At 39.7% G+C, this 16,384-nt stretch overlaps 1 protein-coding gene across 6 annotated transcripts in view; it reads left to right on the top strand.

Annotated features, from left to right (window-relative positions):
- Nucleotides 1–16,384, top strand: part of MEP1B (meprin A subunit beta) — a 46,026-nt gene that overhangs the window by 6,347 nt on the left and 23,295 nt on the right. The window contains exons 1-4 of one of the 6 annotated variants that reach the window (XM_030876492.2): nt 10,121–10,276; nt 12,329–12,347; nt 13,200–13,244; nt 13,327–13,370. The exons of 2 other annotated variants lie outside the window; for them this stretch is intronic. In XM_030876492.2, the coding sequence (XP_030732352.1) occupies nt 10,217–10,276; nt 12,329–12,347; nt 13,200–13,244; nt 13,327–13,370 (168 nt within the window). In that variant the 5' untranslated portion in view covers nt 10,121–10,216. 3 more of the 6 variants (XM_060310413.1, XM_060310415.1, XM_060310414.1) reach the window with 3 other exon arrangements.

Below are 16,384 nucleotides of genomic sequence, written 5' to 3'. Positions count from 1 at the left end.
AGTTTTCCATATTTTCCTTTATTCATGAGCTCCCTTATGCACACATCTCTGGTTCATACCCTAGTTTGGTCTATATTCTAGGCACTAACTTTATACATATAATTTTTTTTTCTTTTTTTTTTTTTTTTTTTTGCGTTACGTGGGCCTCTCACTGTTGTGGCCTCTCCTGTTGCAGAGCACAGGCTCCAGACGCGCAGGCTCAGCGGCCATGGCTCACGGGCCCAGCCGCTCCGTGGCATGTGGGATCTTCCCGGACCGGGGCACGAACCCGTGTTCCCTGCATCGGCAGGTGGACTCTCAACCACTGCGCCACCAGGGAGGTCCTATACATAAAATTTTTAAAACATGCTAATCATGCCCATTTATTTTATTATTCCTATTTTACACGTAAGAAAGTTGAGACCCAGAGAGTTTCTTTCCCATGCTCAGGTAGCTAATAAGTAGCTGAACTTCTTAGCTAAGGGTTTAAATCCTAGTCTTTTTGAGTCTCATTCTATCTTTCCCCTCACTATAAGGCAATGGTTCTCAAAGTGTGGACCACAGGCCCCTGAGTGTCCCTTAGACCCTTTTAGGGCTCCACAGGTCAAACTATTTTCATGAAATACTGACATTTTGGCCTTTTTCTTTTTTGACTGTGTTGACAATGCACCTTGATGCAAAGGCACTGGCACAGCAGTCATTGTATTCTTTACTGCCAGGCACTTGCAGTAAAAAACAACCACAAAACAGTCTATCTTTAAAATGTCCTGATGAAGCTATAAAAAGTAATTTTGTTAAATCTAGACCTTTGAGTGCACATCTTTGTAACATTATGTGTGACAAAGTGGACAGTTCACACAGAGCACTTTTGCTACATTCCAAAATACAGTCTTTGTCTTGAGGAAAATTATTGGTGTGATTGCTTGAGATGTGAGCTGAACTAGTTTTTTTCCTGGAACACCATATTTACTTAAAGAACAACTGACAGAAAAAACTATGGTTATTAGGTATTTGACAGAAATTTTTTGGCAAATGAATGGAATGAGCCTAAAATGTCCAGGAAACCAACTAGCAGTATTTATTGTCAATGATAATAATGGAGCTTTCAAAAGAAAGTTAGAATTGTGGAAAACTTGTTTCTGCCATCACGAATTTGACAGTTTCCCAAATACTTATAAACATTTCTGATGAGATTGATGGTGATGTTAACAAAGAGACTTATCTAATAAGGTACAATTAAATGTGTTAATGTTTGGAAGATCTAGATTTTCTAAAAGATGAATGATGTTACAATGCATAAGTAGAGGATCCATTCAAAATGCAAGATGGACCAATGGATTTTAATATAACAGAGTACGAAAAGTTCATTGATGTGGTTTAAGAAACTACAGCTTGTCAAGTTTGGGTATAGTATTTGAGAAGAATAGCCACAATTATCCCAAAAAAGCTATTAAAACACTCCTTCCTTTTTCAACTGACATTTCTGTTTGAGGCCAAATTTTTTTCATATACTTTAATCATAACAATACGTTGCAAGGACTTGAACACAGAAGTGCATCTGAGAATCCAACTGTCTTCTATTAAGCCAGACATTAAGAGATTTGCAGAGACAGAAAATGATGCCACTCTTCTCACTAATTTATTTTTGTCTTTTAATATGTACTTATTTTTCATTAAAGTATATTATTTATGTTAACATACACTGGGTTTTAAATTGTTTTGTTTTTTCGTTTTTTTTTTGCGGTACGCGGGCTTCTCACTGTTGTGGCCTCTCCTGTTGTGGAGCACAGGCTCCGGACACACAGGCTCAGCGGCCATGGCTCACGGGCCTAGCCGCTCCGCGGCATGTAGGATCTTCCCGGACCGGGGCACGAACCCATGTCCCCTGAATCAGCAGGCGGACTCTCAACCACTGCGCCACAGGGAAGCCCTAAATTGTTATTTTAAAATGAATTATGTTCATTTAAAATTTTTTCTCAGTTTTAATTTTTTTTTTTCCTTTTTGGTCACGCTGCGTCGCTTATGGATTTTAATTCCCTGATCAGGGATTGAACCAGGGCCCTCAGCAATGACAGCACGGATTCCTATCCCCTGGACCACTGGGGAATTCCCTCAGTTTTAGTTTTTAATAAGGTCAATATTGATAGGTAGCTCAGAGCAGTAAAATTTCTTTGGGGGTCCTCAATCATTTTTCAGAATGAAAATGGGTTTCAAGAGAAGAAGTTAGGGGACAGCTGCAAAGGAATGCACACGTGACAAGAAGGGCCAGGAGGGCTTCCCTGGTGGCGCAGTGGTTGAGAGTCCGCCTGCTGATGCAGGGTACATGGGTTTGTGCCCCCGTCCGGGAAGATCCCACATGCCGCGGAGCGGCTGGGCCTGTGAGCCATGGCCGCTGAGCCTGTGCGTCCGGAGCCTGTGCTCCGCAACGGGAGAGGCCACAACAGTGAGAGGACCACGTACCGCCAAAAAAAAAAAAAAAAAAAAAAAGAAGGACCAGGAGCCAGACACACCTGCTGAGTGCTTCAGAGATCCCTTCTATTCACAGTCGACGACAATGAAGTGAATCATACACTCAAGCTTTTCTTTCTCAGTAATTTTTGTGGTTAAAGTGACCCAGGCTTAATGTTATTGCGAGTTAGAAACTGGAGCCCAGAAAATGAAAGGAAGAAAGAAGACTAGTCTCTCAAATTTCCTTTGCTTCTGCCCAGCAAGATTTCTCCTACCAGAAGCAGCAAAGGCTTAAGCAGTGCCATTGACACCAGACACTTGAACAACCCGATGTAGCAGAGTCAAGTTCATCCCCCAGTGCACCAGTCCGGTCTTGCGCACCGTGTGGGACCTTGTTTACCTCATGCTCTCTTTCTGTTGTTGCACAGCAGGTAGTGTCATTTACGTATTCTTTGTAAAGTAGTTGTCATTTTAGTACACGTCTGGGTGGCTTACTTCTGCAGGACACTGTAAAACAAAATGAAACAAAAAGCCAACACAGGGGAAAACAGGCTGGATGACGCACATTGTGTTGGGCACATGGAAAGTGCCACCTGCTAGTTGTTAAACCAGATTAGTTGCACTTTAGTGATTGTATCTCAGGGCCTATAACAGTGTCATCTTAGCTGACCCAAATAGCCAATGATCCATGCTCTCAACTTACATGTTTTTGAGGAAAAGCACTTATGTGATTGCTTGAGATGTGAACTGATTTAGCTGCTTTTCTCATTCCATGAAAAAACACCATATTTACTTAAAGAACAACTGACAAACTATGGTTATTTGGTATTCGGCTGAAATTTTCTTGAAAATGAATGGAGTGAGCTTAGACTGAATACATTCATATTGACGAGTGGCTTTTAAACTGTGTTAGTGTCGGGCATACACAACCCCACCCTCGGGAAGTACTCTTATGTCATTTTGCACGTAAGTCTGATTTGGCCCAACCAAACCATGAAGCGTTGATGTGTACACAGGAAACCCGTAACAATAGATCACAACAAAGCCTTACATTTCTTCCCAGTGGGAAATGTTTGTTCTTATTGGACAAAAACACTCAGGACAAAAACATGTGGTTTTGTTGGCCTCTGTGCCCATAAAAAAATGCTGTGCGCTTAGTGGCATTGGGGTAGGCTTACAGAAATTAGAGCATTTTCTAGATACTGATTTTCCATAGTTCATTCCCGTTTCTCCCAACAAATGTTTACCAAGCACCTATTAAGTGCCAAGTATTGGAGTTACAAATTTTAATGAGACTGATTTCAGTTAGTTACTCGGGAGAGGAAGATTTGTAAATAATAACTATACTTTAGGGTAATGAGTACCATACATAAGTGCAACCAAAGCATGAAGAAGGAATGATTCATCGCTTCTTCCAGGTGTTTGCAGGCCTGAGCTACAGAGGAGTAAACTGGACTGGAGTTTGAGGGCATTAAAACTCTTGAGCAATCCCATGAAGTAGATGAACGGGTATCAGTGGATGCCCACTCTGGACCTGTTGGAGCGTGGGGTGAATTCTTAAGGGCACCAAGCCAGCTGAACTAGATTAGGGTTGCAGAACTTTCTGAGCCAGCTGTTGATCCTTTTGTGGTGATGGCAGGATGCTGTTTATTTCATCATGCTGTAGCGATTTCCCCCCCTCAGTTTCTTAGTAGGCTGCCTCTTAGCAGAAGAGCTCCCTCTATGAAACCAGTGCAGAGATTTGAAGAAGGATCATTCTGTGTAGGAATAGAATTGTTCCTCACTCCCTCAGCCAGATGGCTTCTTGACATCTCAAAGGTTACTCCCAGTCCTTTGATCAAAGGTGTGACTGCATTGCCATTCATGGTCCTTGTGAACTATGATACATAACGTCTTTGTCTTCAGCCAGGGGTGTAGCTGACAATCAAGCCACTTGTATTAAGTGTCAACAGTAATCACCTCTAGCATGACCAGTGGCCGTCCCATAAACAGGTGATCTTGAAGAGTCTGGCAATAAAAGAAGAGCAGTAAAAAGGTAACCATCACAGGATGATTCATTTCCTGTGTTAACCTGGCTAGGCCACAGTGTCCAGATATTTGGTCAAATATAAGCCTAAATGTCCCTGTGAAAATATGTTTAGATGATATTAACATGTAAATCAGTAGCCTTTGAGTAGCAGATTACTCTCCGTACTGTGGGTGAGCCTCATCTAATCAGTTGAAGGGTTGAAGAGACAAAAGACAGAGGTCCCCAGAAGAAGAGGAGATCCTGCCAGCAGACTGCCTTTGAACTCAAGCTGCAACATCAACTTTTCTCTTGGTCTCCAACCTGCCGGCCCACTCTGCAGAGTTTGGACTGGCAAGCCTCCACAATGATGTGAGCCAATTCCTTAAAATAAATTTCTTTCTCTATCTATATATACATCCTATCGGTTCTGTTTCCCTGGAGAACCCTGACTGATACAGTAACTTACCACAATTTTGAAAAATGGGGTAAGAGACGGTAATGTGGGGAGGGGCTTAGAAGATCTGTGTGAAGAACATGATTTAGTCTGTTCAGCACCAGGGTGTGCAGATGTCCTAGGAGCTCTTCTGCCCTTCACTTGGCTGGACCCCTATTGAATTTGTGTCCCCCTAGCTGCCCAGGGACTTCTCTAGTCACCACATCCCCCCATTCTTGTCCTTTTTCCTAGATCCATTTAATTAAATTTAAATTTATGTACCTCCCCAGCATGTTATAGAAGTGCTTATAAGATTTCATAAAAAGTTAGCATTGGGAAATTAATGAAATAACTTACAAAACTTTTTTTTCATCCAGTTTTATTGCGATATAATTGACATACACCACTGTGTAAGCTTAAGGTGATTTGCCTACATACATAATGATTTGAGTTACATACACTGTGAAATAATTATCACAGTGTTTGGTGAACACCCATCATCTCACGTAGATGCAAAATTAAAGAAGCAGAAAAAAATAGTTTTCCTTGTGATGAGAACTGTTAGGGTTTACTCTCTTAACTTTCATATAGAGCTCATAGCAACGTTCATTATATTTACCATGTTGTACATTACATCCCTAGTACTTATTTATTAATTATTATTATTTTTTAAAATAAATTTATTTATTTATTTTATTTTTGGCTGCACTGGGTTGGTCTTCGTTTCTGTGCGTGGGCTTTCTCTAGTTGGGGCTAGCAGGCTTCTCATTGCAGTGGCTTCTCTTGTTGCGGAGTACGGGCTCTAGGCGTGAGGGCTTCAGTAGTTGTGGCACACAGACTCAGTAGTTGTGGCACACGGGTTCGGTAGTTGTGGTTCGCAGGTTCTAGAGCGCAGGCTCAGTAGTTGTGGTGCACGGGCTTAGTTGCTCCGTGGCATGTGGTATCTTCCCAGACCAGGGCTCAAACCCGTGTCCCCTGCACTGGCAAGCAGATTCTTAATCACTGTGCCACCAGGGAAGCTCCCTAGTATTAATTATCTTTTTTTTTTTTAAGTGAAAGCAAGTTTATTTAGAGAGATACACATTCCATGGACAGAATGTGGACCCTCTCAGAAGGTGAAAGCAGATCTTATTTATCTCATACCTGGAAGTTTGTGCCTTTTGACTGCCTTCATCCAATTCCCCCTCCTCCCACCCTCTGCCTCTGGGTACCACAAATCCGATCTCTTTTTCTATGAGTTTGTTTGTTTTTGAAGTGTACTTGACCTACAGCACTATGTTAGTTCCTGTTGCACAACATAGTGATTCAATATTTCTATACATTTCTAAATGATCACCACTACACGTCTAGTTATCACCTGTCACCCGATAAACATATTACATAGTTATTGATTATATTCCCCGAACTGTACACTTCATACCCATGACTCATTTATTTTGCAGCTGGAAGTCCACACCTCTTAATCTCTCTCACCTATTTATTTCTTTCCCCCACCTCATCTCCTCTGGCAACCACCTGTTTATTCTCTGTATCTATAACTCTGTTCCTGGAAAACTATTTTTTTGCGGGGGGGAAGGAGAGTCAGGTGACGGAAACAGGCACTACAAGAAGAAAGATACAAAGTCTTTTGGATCTTTGTTGCAATCTCTCTGTACTATTTCCTGTTAAGAAGTTTCTTACACTCATGGTCTGCTACCCTCAGGTCTAGAATGTACTCATATTCCATGGGGATCTTGAGAATCACATTCCTAAGAGAAATATGCTTCTCCGATAGTTTAAGAGGCTTTCAGAGCAATCCATAAGGCCTAGAATCTCCAGCACTGGGTCTCCTGTTCACAGATGCCTGTTCCTTCCATATTACCTGGGAGAAAGGAAGACCAGAGGAGGGCCAGCAACCGGAGGCAGACATTTTCCTGGGATCCAACTTCAGATTCCATGATGAGCTTGAAAAAGTTTCCTAGGGGTGGGGTACAAGTGAGGGAAACTGGAGGTGTGTTAGACAAGCCAAGTGTAGCTTCTGCATTAAAGAGCATCACTGACAACCCCAGAAAGAAGGAAATGTAAAAGATATCCATTAACTGTAGTCAAAACACATCATATTTGGATTTCAGCCATGCCTCCATGACTCTCTGTGAGATTCGTAGCAAGGCTCTGTCCATATGCTGTAATTAGGGTCCAAAACAGACTCCAGCAGTCCTGTAGGAACTGTTGCTTCTTATCTGCCTGCTTCCAATTTGCTAACTTCGAATGTAAGCTGCTTGTCCCGACACATAGAATGCAGTCAGAAGTCTCAGTTTCACATCTCAGCTCACAAAAAGAGATGTATATAATAAATACCTTTATTTTTTTGTAACCATAACTATTATTTTGGGTCTCTATCCACATAAGTGGGAGATATTTAATTGCAGCCAATTCAGGATTTCCATCTTTTACCCCTAGGCTTGTGCCTAAACTTAACAGCTGAGGTCCCATCTGCTCCTGATGTCATGTGTCCTCACAAGCATCCTCTGAAACATCCATTCCTCTGTCTGGTCCCTTGTTGTCATTCTGTGCAGTCTGCTGTGGAGACATTCTTTTTTTTTTTTTTTTTTAAAATAGATCTTTATTGGAGTATAATTGCTTCATGATACTGTGTTAGTTTCTGTTGTACAACAAAGTGAATCAGCCATGTGCATACATATATCCCCATATCCCCTCCCTCTTGAGCCTCCCTCCCACCCTCCCTATCCCACCCCTCTAGGTCATCGCAAAGCACCGAGCTGGTCTCCCTGTGTTATGCTCCTGCTTCCCACTGGCCAACTATTTTACATTCGGTAGTGTATATATGTCGATGCTACTCTCACTTTGCCCTAGCTTCCCCCTCCCAACCTGTGTCCTCAAGTCCATTCTCTATGTCTACATCTTTATTCCTGCCCTGCCACTAGGTGCATCAGTACCATTTTTTTTAGATTCCATATATATGCGTTAGCATACAGTATTCGTTTTTCTCTTTCTGACTTACTTCACTCTTTATGACAGACTCTAGGTCCATCCACCTCACTACAAATAACTCAATTTCATTTCTTTTTATGGCTGAGTAATACTCCATTGTATATATGTGGCACATCTTCTTTATCCATTCATCTGTCAACGGACATTTAGGTTGATTCCATGTTCTGGCTATTGTAAATAGTGCTGCAGTGAACACTGTGGTACATGTCTGGTTTTGAATTATGCTTTTCTCAGGCTACATGCCCAGTAGTGGGATTGCTGGGTCATATGGTAGTTCTAGTTTTGGTTTTTTAGAGAACCTCCATACTGTTTTCTGTAGTGGTTGTATCAACTTACATTCCCACCAACAGTGCAGGAGGGTTCCCTTTTCACCACACCCTTTCCAGCATTTATTGTTTCTAGAGATTTTGATAATGGCCATTCTGACCAGTTTGAGGTGATATCTCATTGTAGTTTTGATTTGCATTTCTCTAATAATTAGTGATGTTCAGCATCTTTTCATGTGCCTCTTGGCCATCTGTATATCTTTCTTGCTGAAATGTCTATTTAGGTCTTCCACCCATTTTTTAATTGGATTGTTTTTTTTTTTGATATTGAGCTCCATGAGCTGTTTGTGTATTTTGGAGATTAATCCTTTGTCTGTTGTTTCATTTGCAAATATTTTCTCCCATTCTGAGGGCTGTCTTTTTGATAGTTTCCTTTGCTGTGCAAAAGCTTTTAAGTTTAATTAAGTTCCATTTGTTTATCTTTGTTTTTATTCTGTTACTCTAGGAGGTGGGTCAGAAAAGATCTTGCTGTGGTTTATGTCAAAGAGTGTTTTTCCTATGTTTTCCTCTAAGAGTTTTATAGTGTCTCGTCTTACATTTAGGTCTTTAATCCATTTTGAGTTTATTTCTGTGTATGGTGTTAGGTAGTGTTCTAAATTCGTTCTTTTACATGTAGCTCTCCAGATTTCTCCAGCACCACTTACTGAAGAGGCTGTCTTTTCTCCATTGTATGTTCTTGCCTCCTTTGTCATAAATTAGGTGACTGTATGCGCGTGGGTTAATCTCTGGGCTTATTCCTATCCATTTGGCCCCTCAGACCTGGTAGCTTTCTTTGATACTTCTGGGCCACTCTTGGCTTCTTAGGAGTTATTCTCCTCCACTGAAGACATGCTTTCTTTTGTAGAGTATTGCTGTTTCCTTTTTTTAGTCTTTTTTAGAAAAATTAATTACTTAATTATTTTTTGGCTGTATTGGGTCTTTGTTGCTGCATGTGGGCTTTCTCTAGCTGTGGTGAGCGAGGGCTACCCTTCGTTGTGGTGCGCAGGCTTCTCATTGCAGTGGCTTCTCTTGTTGAGGAGCATAGGCTCTAGGCATGCAGGCTTCAGTAGTTTTGGCACACGGGCTTCGTTGCTCCGTGGCATGTGGGATCTTCCCAGACCAGGGCTCGAACCCGTGTCCCCTGCATTGGCAGGTGGGTTCTTAACCACTGAGCCACCAGGGAAGCCCCTACATGTCTTTTCATATCCTTTTTATTAGCACAGAATGGAGCAAAGACCAATCTTGAGTGGGGAAGGAAATAGGGGAAAAATTCGTATTTCAAAAATATTACCCTGCATCACACTTAAGTTGAGAGTGAAAGTGTGGGAAATGAGAGAGCAGGTTGTCTCTAAAGAGAAATTACCCCAAGAGGAAAAAGAAAGAATTGAGAGATGGATTGGGGACACTAGTTTTTCAGAAAACCAGTGACCCTTCCCAGTCTTTTACTCTAACTCCCACTTGACTTTGCTTGATGGGAATTTTTAGGAGAGATGTATGTTGCTGTTTTGCTATTGCCACTTTATATGTGAATATCAAATATGCCAAGTTTCTAGGACATTAATGGATTTTGTATTGTAATTCAATACATTTTTATTAAATGAATGAACAATAAACAGCCATGGACATACATGGATATATTAAAGCAGCTCAGGGCTACAAGGGCAGAAAGAGCTTCACAAATGTTTCCATTTGAAAGATTGAGTTTAGAAATTAATTGGATTTTTTTTCCCTCAAATGGCACTTAATAATCTTGGGGACCAGTATTATACATTAGAGAACTTATTAACAGGTCTCAGCCAGGCACTTGGCTATTGAATGTTGACACAGGAGAAAAAAAACAACCCACACACAAAATAACAACCAATAAACTCTGCAGAACAGTGTTAAGGATACTGGACTTTAACTTTTTGATTGGAGGTATTACTACTGCAGTGGGCTGACCTGCCAGATGGATCATTAAGATCAAAGGCTATACGTTATGATGTTTGCCTTTTAAAAAGTAAATGCTACTCTGAATTTCATAGTTTGCAACTTTCAGCTGGAAGTGACAGCATGGATTCTTGGTATCTGCCTTCATTTCTTTTCTTTGCTGCCCTCCAGGTTTTTGGCTTGGTAAGAAAACAATGTATGGAAAACAATTAGAAAAATTGGGGGTAGTTGATACCGATTATTAAAGAACAACCTGTTCGTTCGTTTTTTGTTTTTTAAGGAATTTCAAAGTGTCAATGAAATAAACGTTTCTTTTTGGCGAGCAGGGACAGGCAGGGTACTGGGAGTGAGAAGAAGACCCACCAGAAGGAGAGTCAGGGACACTGACATAAAGTTATGTTTTATCTTCAGTTTCATTGCTGTGTAACAAGTTTTCTTTTCATAAGATGGAAAATGTGAAATTTGAAAATCATTCAATTTTTACTGCGGAATGTGACACATATTGCTGTTACAGTAATGTGAGACATGACGGAGTGAATGATGAATGTCACAGGCACAGCAAATACTTACGTTTTGTAGCATGGGATTTCTTTTCTGCTTCTTCATCAGGTTAGACCTATCTTTCTACAGTAACAGGTAGTTGGTACCACAAACCAACTTGAGGTTTGTTTTATTTATTTATTTTTAATTTTTATTGGCGTGTAGTTTATTTACAATGTTGTGTTAGTTTCAGGTGTACAGCAAAATGAATCAGTTATACATATATAGAGAGCCACTCTTTATTTATTTTTTTTAAGATTCTTTTCCCATATAGGCCATTACAGAGTATTGAGTAGAGTCCCCTGTGCTATACAGCAGGTTCTTATTAGTTATTTATCTTATATAGATATGTGTATATGTGTGTATGTCAATCCCAATCTCCCAATTTATCCCTCCCTCCCTTATCCCCTGGTAACCATAATCATGTTTTTTTTTTTTTTTTTTTTTTTTTTTTCATAATCAGGTTTTAAATGAAGTTTCAAGTGACTGGGGGGGAATCTTTAGTTGTGCTTTTTAAATAACAATTATTATGTTGAGCTGATATTCTGTGAACAGAACTACAGCAGTGAGAACAGGAGATACTATTGAAGACTTATTAAAACTGTAATTATGAACAAATACTTGATGACTTTTTTCAGGAGGTGTGTTGGCATTCCTCTGTGAGTGTGTGCCTGTGTGTGGCCAAGTGTGAGGCAATCAAGGCACTAATTAATATCAAAAAGGATGGTCATCATCCAACCAGTTATTCTCATGCTTGTCAAACACCCCAACTGATTCTAGTATCTATATTCTAGTATCTACAGGTAAGTATTTAAATAAAAATTGTACCTTACATTTGTATGACAAAGTTTACCAAGTTCTTTCACATTACATCATATAACCATCATAATACCCAGGCAAAGCAGGCACTGACCATATTATACAGATATTCTGAGTATCAGGAAGGTGAACTGACTTGCTGTTAGTTGGTAGAAGCAGGAATAAAACCCAGACCTACTGTCTACCAGTCCCATGAGCTTTTTAAACTAGACTTCACTAAGAAATCTCAGGTTTACTTAGTTTTTGCCATTGTGTATGTGGTCTGGGTTTCATTTCATCACCTGTAGCGAATCTGTTTTCAGAAGTTTTTTTTTTTTTTTTTTTCCCACTTGCAAAGTATAGCCATAGATTTTTTTTCTGGAGTATTTGGTATTGACTTTGATGGTGGAGTCTTGAGAGAAATGTGAAAGTAAACCATGGTTAATGAGGTCTTCAATAAAATTTTCTTTTTAAAGGATCATGAAAAATTATAATAATATTTCAATATTGGGAATAAATTATTAGGTTTTTCAAGCATAGCTCCATGAATTCTTTAGAATCATGTTCACTTTAAATCATGTTTAAAGTGAACACTTAATTGAGGGCAGGACTCATGTTCTGCCTTCTTTTCAACCTGTGAAGTTGGTTTCTTGTTTCTTTCACCTTCAAATCCATACAACAGGCTGTTTCATTTTTTATATGAAATGAGAAGACCCTTGGGTCAAAAAGTTATCTTAGACTCTGATTTAGTTCTCTTGGGATTTTGCCAGAAAGTTATCCATAATATTAGGGAAAAAAGAAAACCCCAGAAATGGTTAGATATAAATTGGAATCAGTAAGACCATTTATTTCATGGGCATCATAATAATATATCTTTTGTATGTGTTTGTTTCCCAGCCAACCCCAGAAATCTTTGGTGAGTCTATTTTGAGTTTTGCCCTATGTTATAATAAAAAAAGGTTATGTGAATAATAGAACAACAGAACAGAAGAACTTAGGACACATTTAATGCTAAGCACAGTGCATAATTGCATATGCATTATTGCATAATTGCATTGAACTTTGATCAAGCGCTGGCTTCTTTTGACTTATTGAGGAACGTTTTATTGTTTCTGCTCCGGCGTTCCACCTACTCAGCAAAAAAAAAAAATAAGTGGTGGTATAAGAAAGTCCAAACACAGTGACTGACATATCGGCATCCCATAAAATGCCTACTATTATTATTTTTGTTATTTTGTGTCAAATCAAATGGACCTGATGTCTGTCCTATTCAGTTGTACACTTAGAGACTTGGCCATATTATCTGCCCCTTTGCAACTTAAGAATAGTTCAAATATAAATTAGGAATTTTGCTTGAGAGTTCCAAGGTACACTATTAGCAAGGAATATAAATATATGGATAGATTGTACTGGTTTGACCAAATTTAAATATTTCCTTCCTATTTAATCTAGTCATCTAATCTAGTCTTTCAAATTAAGCTTAATATTATATGGAATGACCAATTTCTTATTCCTGAAGTTATTTGGCATACAAGGGACATGGGTAAAACAAGAGTATATATGCAAAAGCCCCATAGCCCCAAGCCTGGCTCATGGGAGGTCTCAATCAATCGATCAATCAATCAATGAATCAATGTATGTTGAATCAGAGCCTGGTACTCTCTTATCTGAGGCAAAAGAACCTTGCTTACTTCTAATTGGTAATTGATAAAGATTTTCGTCTTTCATAAACACAATGTTCAATGTGTTTTTGTTCTTTTTGTTAAAGATGTAGATGGTGGAATTGACCAGGATATATTTGATATCAATGAAGGTTTGTGGATTTTTTTAAATTCTTTATTAAGTGGGGAGTTTGAATCCAATTTGCTAACACAAATTTTTACCTTCCCTCTTAGATTTGGGACTGGATCTTTTTGAGGGAGACATCAGACTTGATGGGGTGAGTTGAAACAATGCAAGGAAAGACCTTCAATTAACCACTGCAAGCTAAAATAGAGTATCTGAGAATGATGGGACAACATGGGCTTTGTTAAGCCCAACTATCTCTAAGGGTGTAGAATCATAGTTGACACATTTAGTCAATGAATACTTTATACTCTAAGGGACTCATATAATAGTATCTTCATCATTCATTACTCAGATTTGTGTGTGGTTAAAACCACTGTCACTCACCTGGTATGCTTTGGTCTTATTGATCTGACTGATTTTCATTATGGGAACAATATGATATTTTCATTTTTAAATAGAACCTCACTGATTAAAGCCAGTTGAAGCAAAATTAAACTGAATTTGTAAATTCAATGAATCAGGTTTTTACCATAAGAGAAAGGTTTTGTGACTCCTACTCTGACAGCTGAGAATAGAGTTGCCACATAAAGATCTTCCCAAACTATCATAAAGAGTACTGGTTCTGGGGCTTCCCTGGTGGCGCAGTGGTTGAGAGTCTGCCTGCCAATTCAGGGGACACGGTTCGTGCCCCGGTCTGGGAAGATCCCACATGCCGCGGAGTGGCTGGGCCCGTGAGCCATGGCCGCTGAGCCTGCGTGTCCGGAGCCTGTGCTCCACAACAGGAGAGGCCACAACAGTGAGAGGCCCACGTAATGCAAAAAAAAAAAAAAAGAGTACTGGTTCTTACCTAGCCATCATGGCACACAGGTGAACACAGGTACCTTACATGTAGTTTAAGGGAGCTTAAACATTCCTCAACCCCCACTGTGAACTTCAACTCAAGAAACAGAGCTGCAGTGTCTGAGGTTTAGTCCTTGGTCTGCTCTTCTCTCCTTGATCCTACCCTGTACCAGGGCTTGTCATCTCTGTGCTGATGACTCCCAATGTATAACTCTGGTTCATTCCTTCTCCTGAGCTCCTGACTTGTCTATCCCAATACTAATCCATCAGTTCCATTGGAATGTCTACAAGATACCTCAAACATAATGTGTCCTCAACTAAACTGATTTCTCATACAAGCTGTTCCTCCCTAGTTTTCCCTCTTAGTAAAGTAATCACCACTCCCTCTCCCCACTCCACTGAATAAGTAAAAAACCTAGGAGTCACCTTTGCTTCTTCCGTTTCCCTCACCCCACCATCCACTCCATCAGCAAGTTCTATCATTTCTATCTCCAAAGTATATATACTTCAAAGAATCCACTTTTCTCCTAATTTATCTGCTTCAAATGTTGCCCTCCTAGAATCTTTTCCACCCTGTCCTTGTCCCCTATCCCCTACAGCAAGGTGAACTTTTAAATAAGCAACACCACCATTTCACTTCCTGGCTTGAAACTCAACGGCTTCCTACCATATTTAGAATAATATCCAGATTTACCCACAGCCTTTAGGACTTTGCATGATTTAACTCCTGCCTATCTCTCCTCCCATCTCCTCTCTTCTTTAATCTCATCTCCTTAGGCCACTGGCCTCAAACATGCAAAATATACCAAGCATATTCCTACCTCAGAGCAGAGCAACTACTGTTTCCTCTGTCTGGAATGATCTTTCCAGAGCCCCTTTCAATACTGGCTCTTTCTTATCACTCTCATTTCACCTTCAATGTCATCCTTTCAAAAGCGTCCTGTCCTGACCTCTTTATCTAATACACTCCCCTAATCCCTTTATTCTTGTCCACATCTCCCTTTTTCATTTCCTCTGCTACTATTAAATATATCCTGTTTAAACTTAAAAAAATATTTATTTATTTATTTGGTTGCATGGGGTCTTAGTTGTGGCAGGTGGGCTCCTTAGTTGTGGCTCACCAGCTCCTTAGTTGTGGCTCACCAGCTTGTTAGTTGCAGCGTGTGGACTCTTAGTCGTGGCATGTGAACTCTTAGTTGCGGCATGCAGGTGGGATCTAGTTCCCTGACCAGGGATCGAACCCAGTCCCCCTGCATTGGGAGTGTGCAGTCTTATCCACTGTGCCACCAGGGAAGTCCTTAGACTGTTTTCTTACATGCTGTTTGTCTCCTCTACTAGAAAGAGCTCTAGGAAGGTAGAGACATTGGTAGTTTGGTTACCAATGGATCTCTGTTCTCTTGAACAGTGTTCATTTTGTTGGCTGGATGAATACATTAATGAAACATTATTAGCTTTCTATTATAAAAGTTGGGAGGGAGACACAAGAGGGAGGAGATATGGGGATATATGTATATGCATAGCTGATTCACTTTGTTATATGTATAGCTGATTCTGCTTTGTTAAAGCAGAAACTAACACACTATTTTAAAGCAATTATACTCCAATAAAGATGTTAAAAAAAATACTTGATGAAGGATGAATGGACCAGGAAAAAAAAATTTTCAAGTACTTTAAAATTGTTTGAAAACTTTGGTCCAGCTCATGTGTGACTTTTTTTCTGATATTATGAGATCAAGATGATTGAGGTTTTGCTATCACTTCCTTCTTGTATATTTTTAATCTCTAGTATAAGAAACTAGTCTATGAATCTACCATATTTATTGTCCAGTTTTCCAACAATCATTATTTACATGATTTTGCTTCAACTTTATCAACAAAATTAATGATAGAAATTAGTGTTTTCCCATCAGCCAATCAGAGAATTGTGCATAAGCTGATCACATACCCTGTAACCACCCTCCCTCACCTGGCCTTTAAAAATGCTTTGCCGAAACACTTTGGGGAGCTCAGGGTTTTTTGGGGCCTGAGCCACCCATCTCCTTGCACGGCCCTGCAATAAACCTTTCTCTGCTCCAAACTCTGATGTTTCGGATTGTTTGGCCTCACTATGCGTCAGGCCCACGAACTTGCGCTATTACAAGGATATGTAAAAATATGAATAATTGAAGTGAAATAATAGGATTAAAGGAAATATTAATGCTTATCATTCTCCTTATTAAAAAACCCAGAAATAAAAAAAAAGAAAGAAAAAAAAACCCAGAAATTAGTGATTTCCTCCTAAAACCTTTGTTATAATATGATAAAAGTAGGTGTACACACACATGT

The sequence above is a fragment of the Globicephala melas genome, chromosome 13 (assembly GCF_963455315.2).
Source record: "Globicephala melas chromosome 13, mGloMel1.2, whole genome shotgun sequence".
Classification (NCBI taxonomy): domain Eukaryota; kingdom Metazoa; phylum Chordata; class Mammalia; order Artiodactyla; family Delphinidae; genus Globicephala; species Globicephala melas.
The sequence above is the reverse complement of the archived record's forward strand: the minus strand, read 5'-3'. Positions and strand labels throughout refer to the sequence as shown.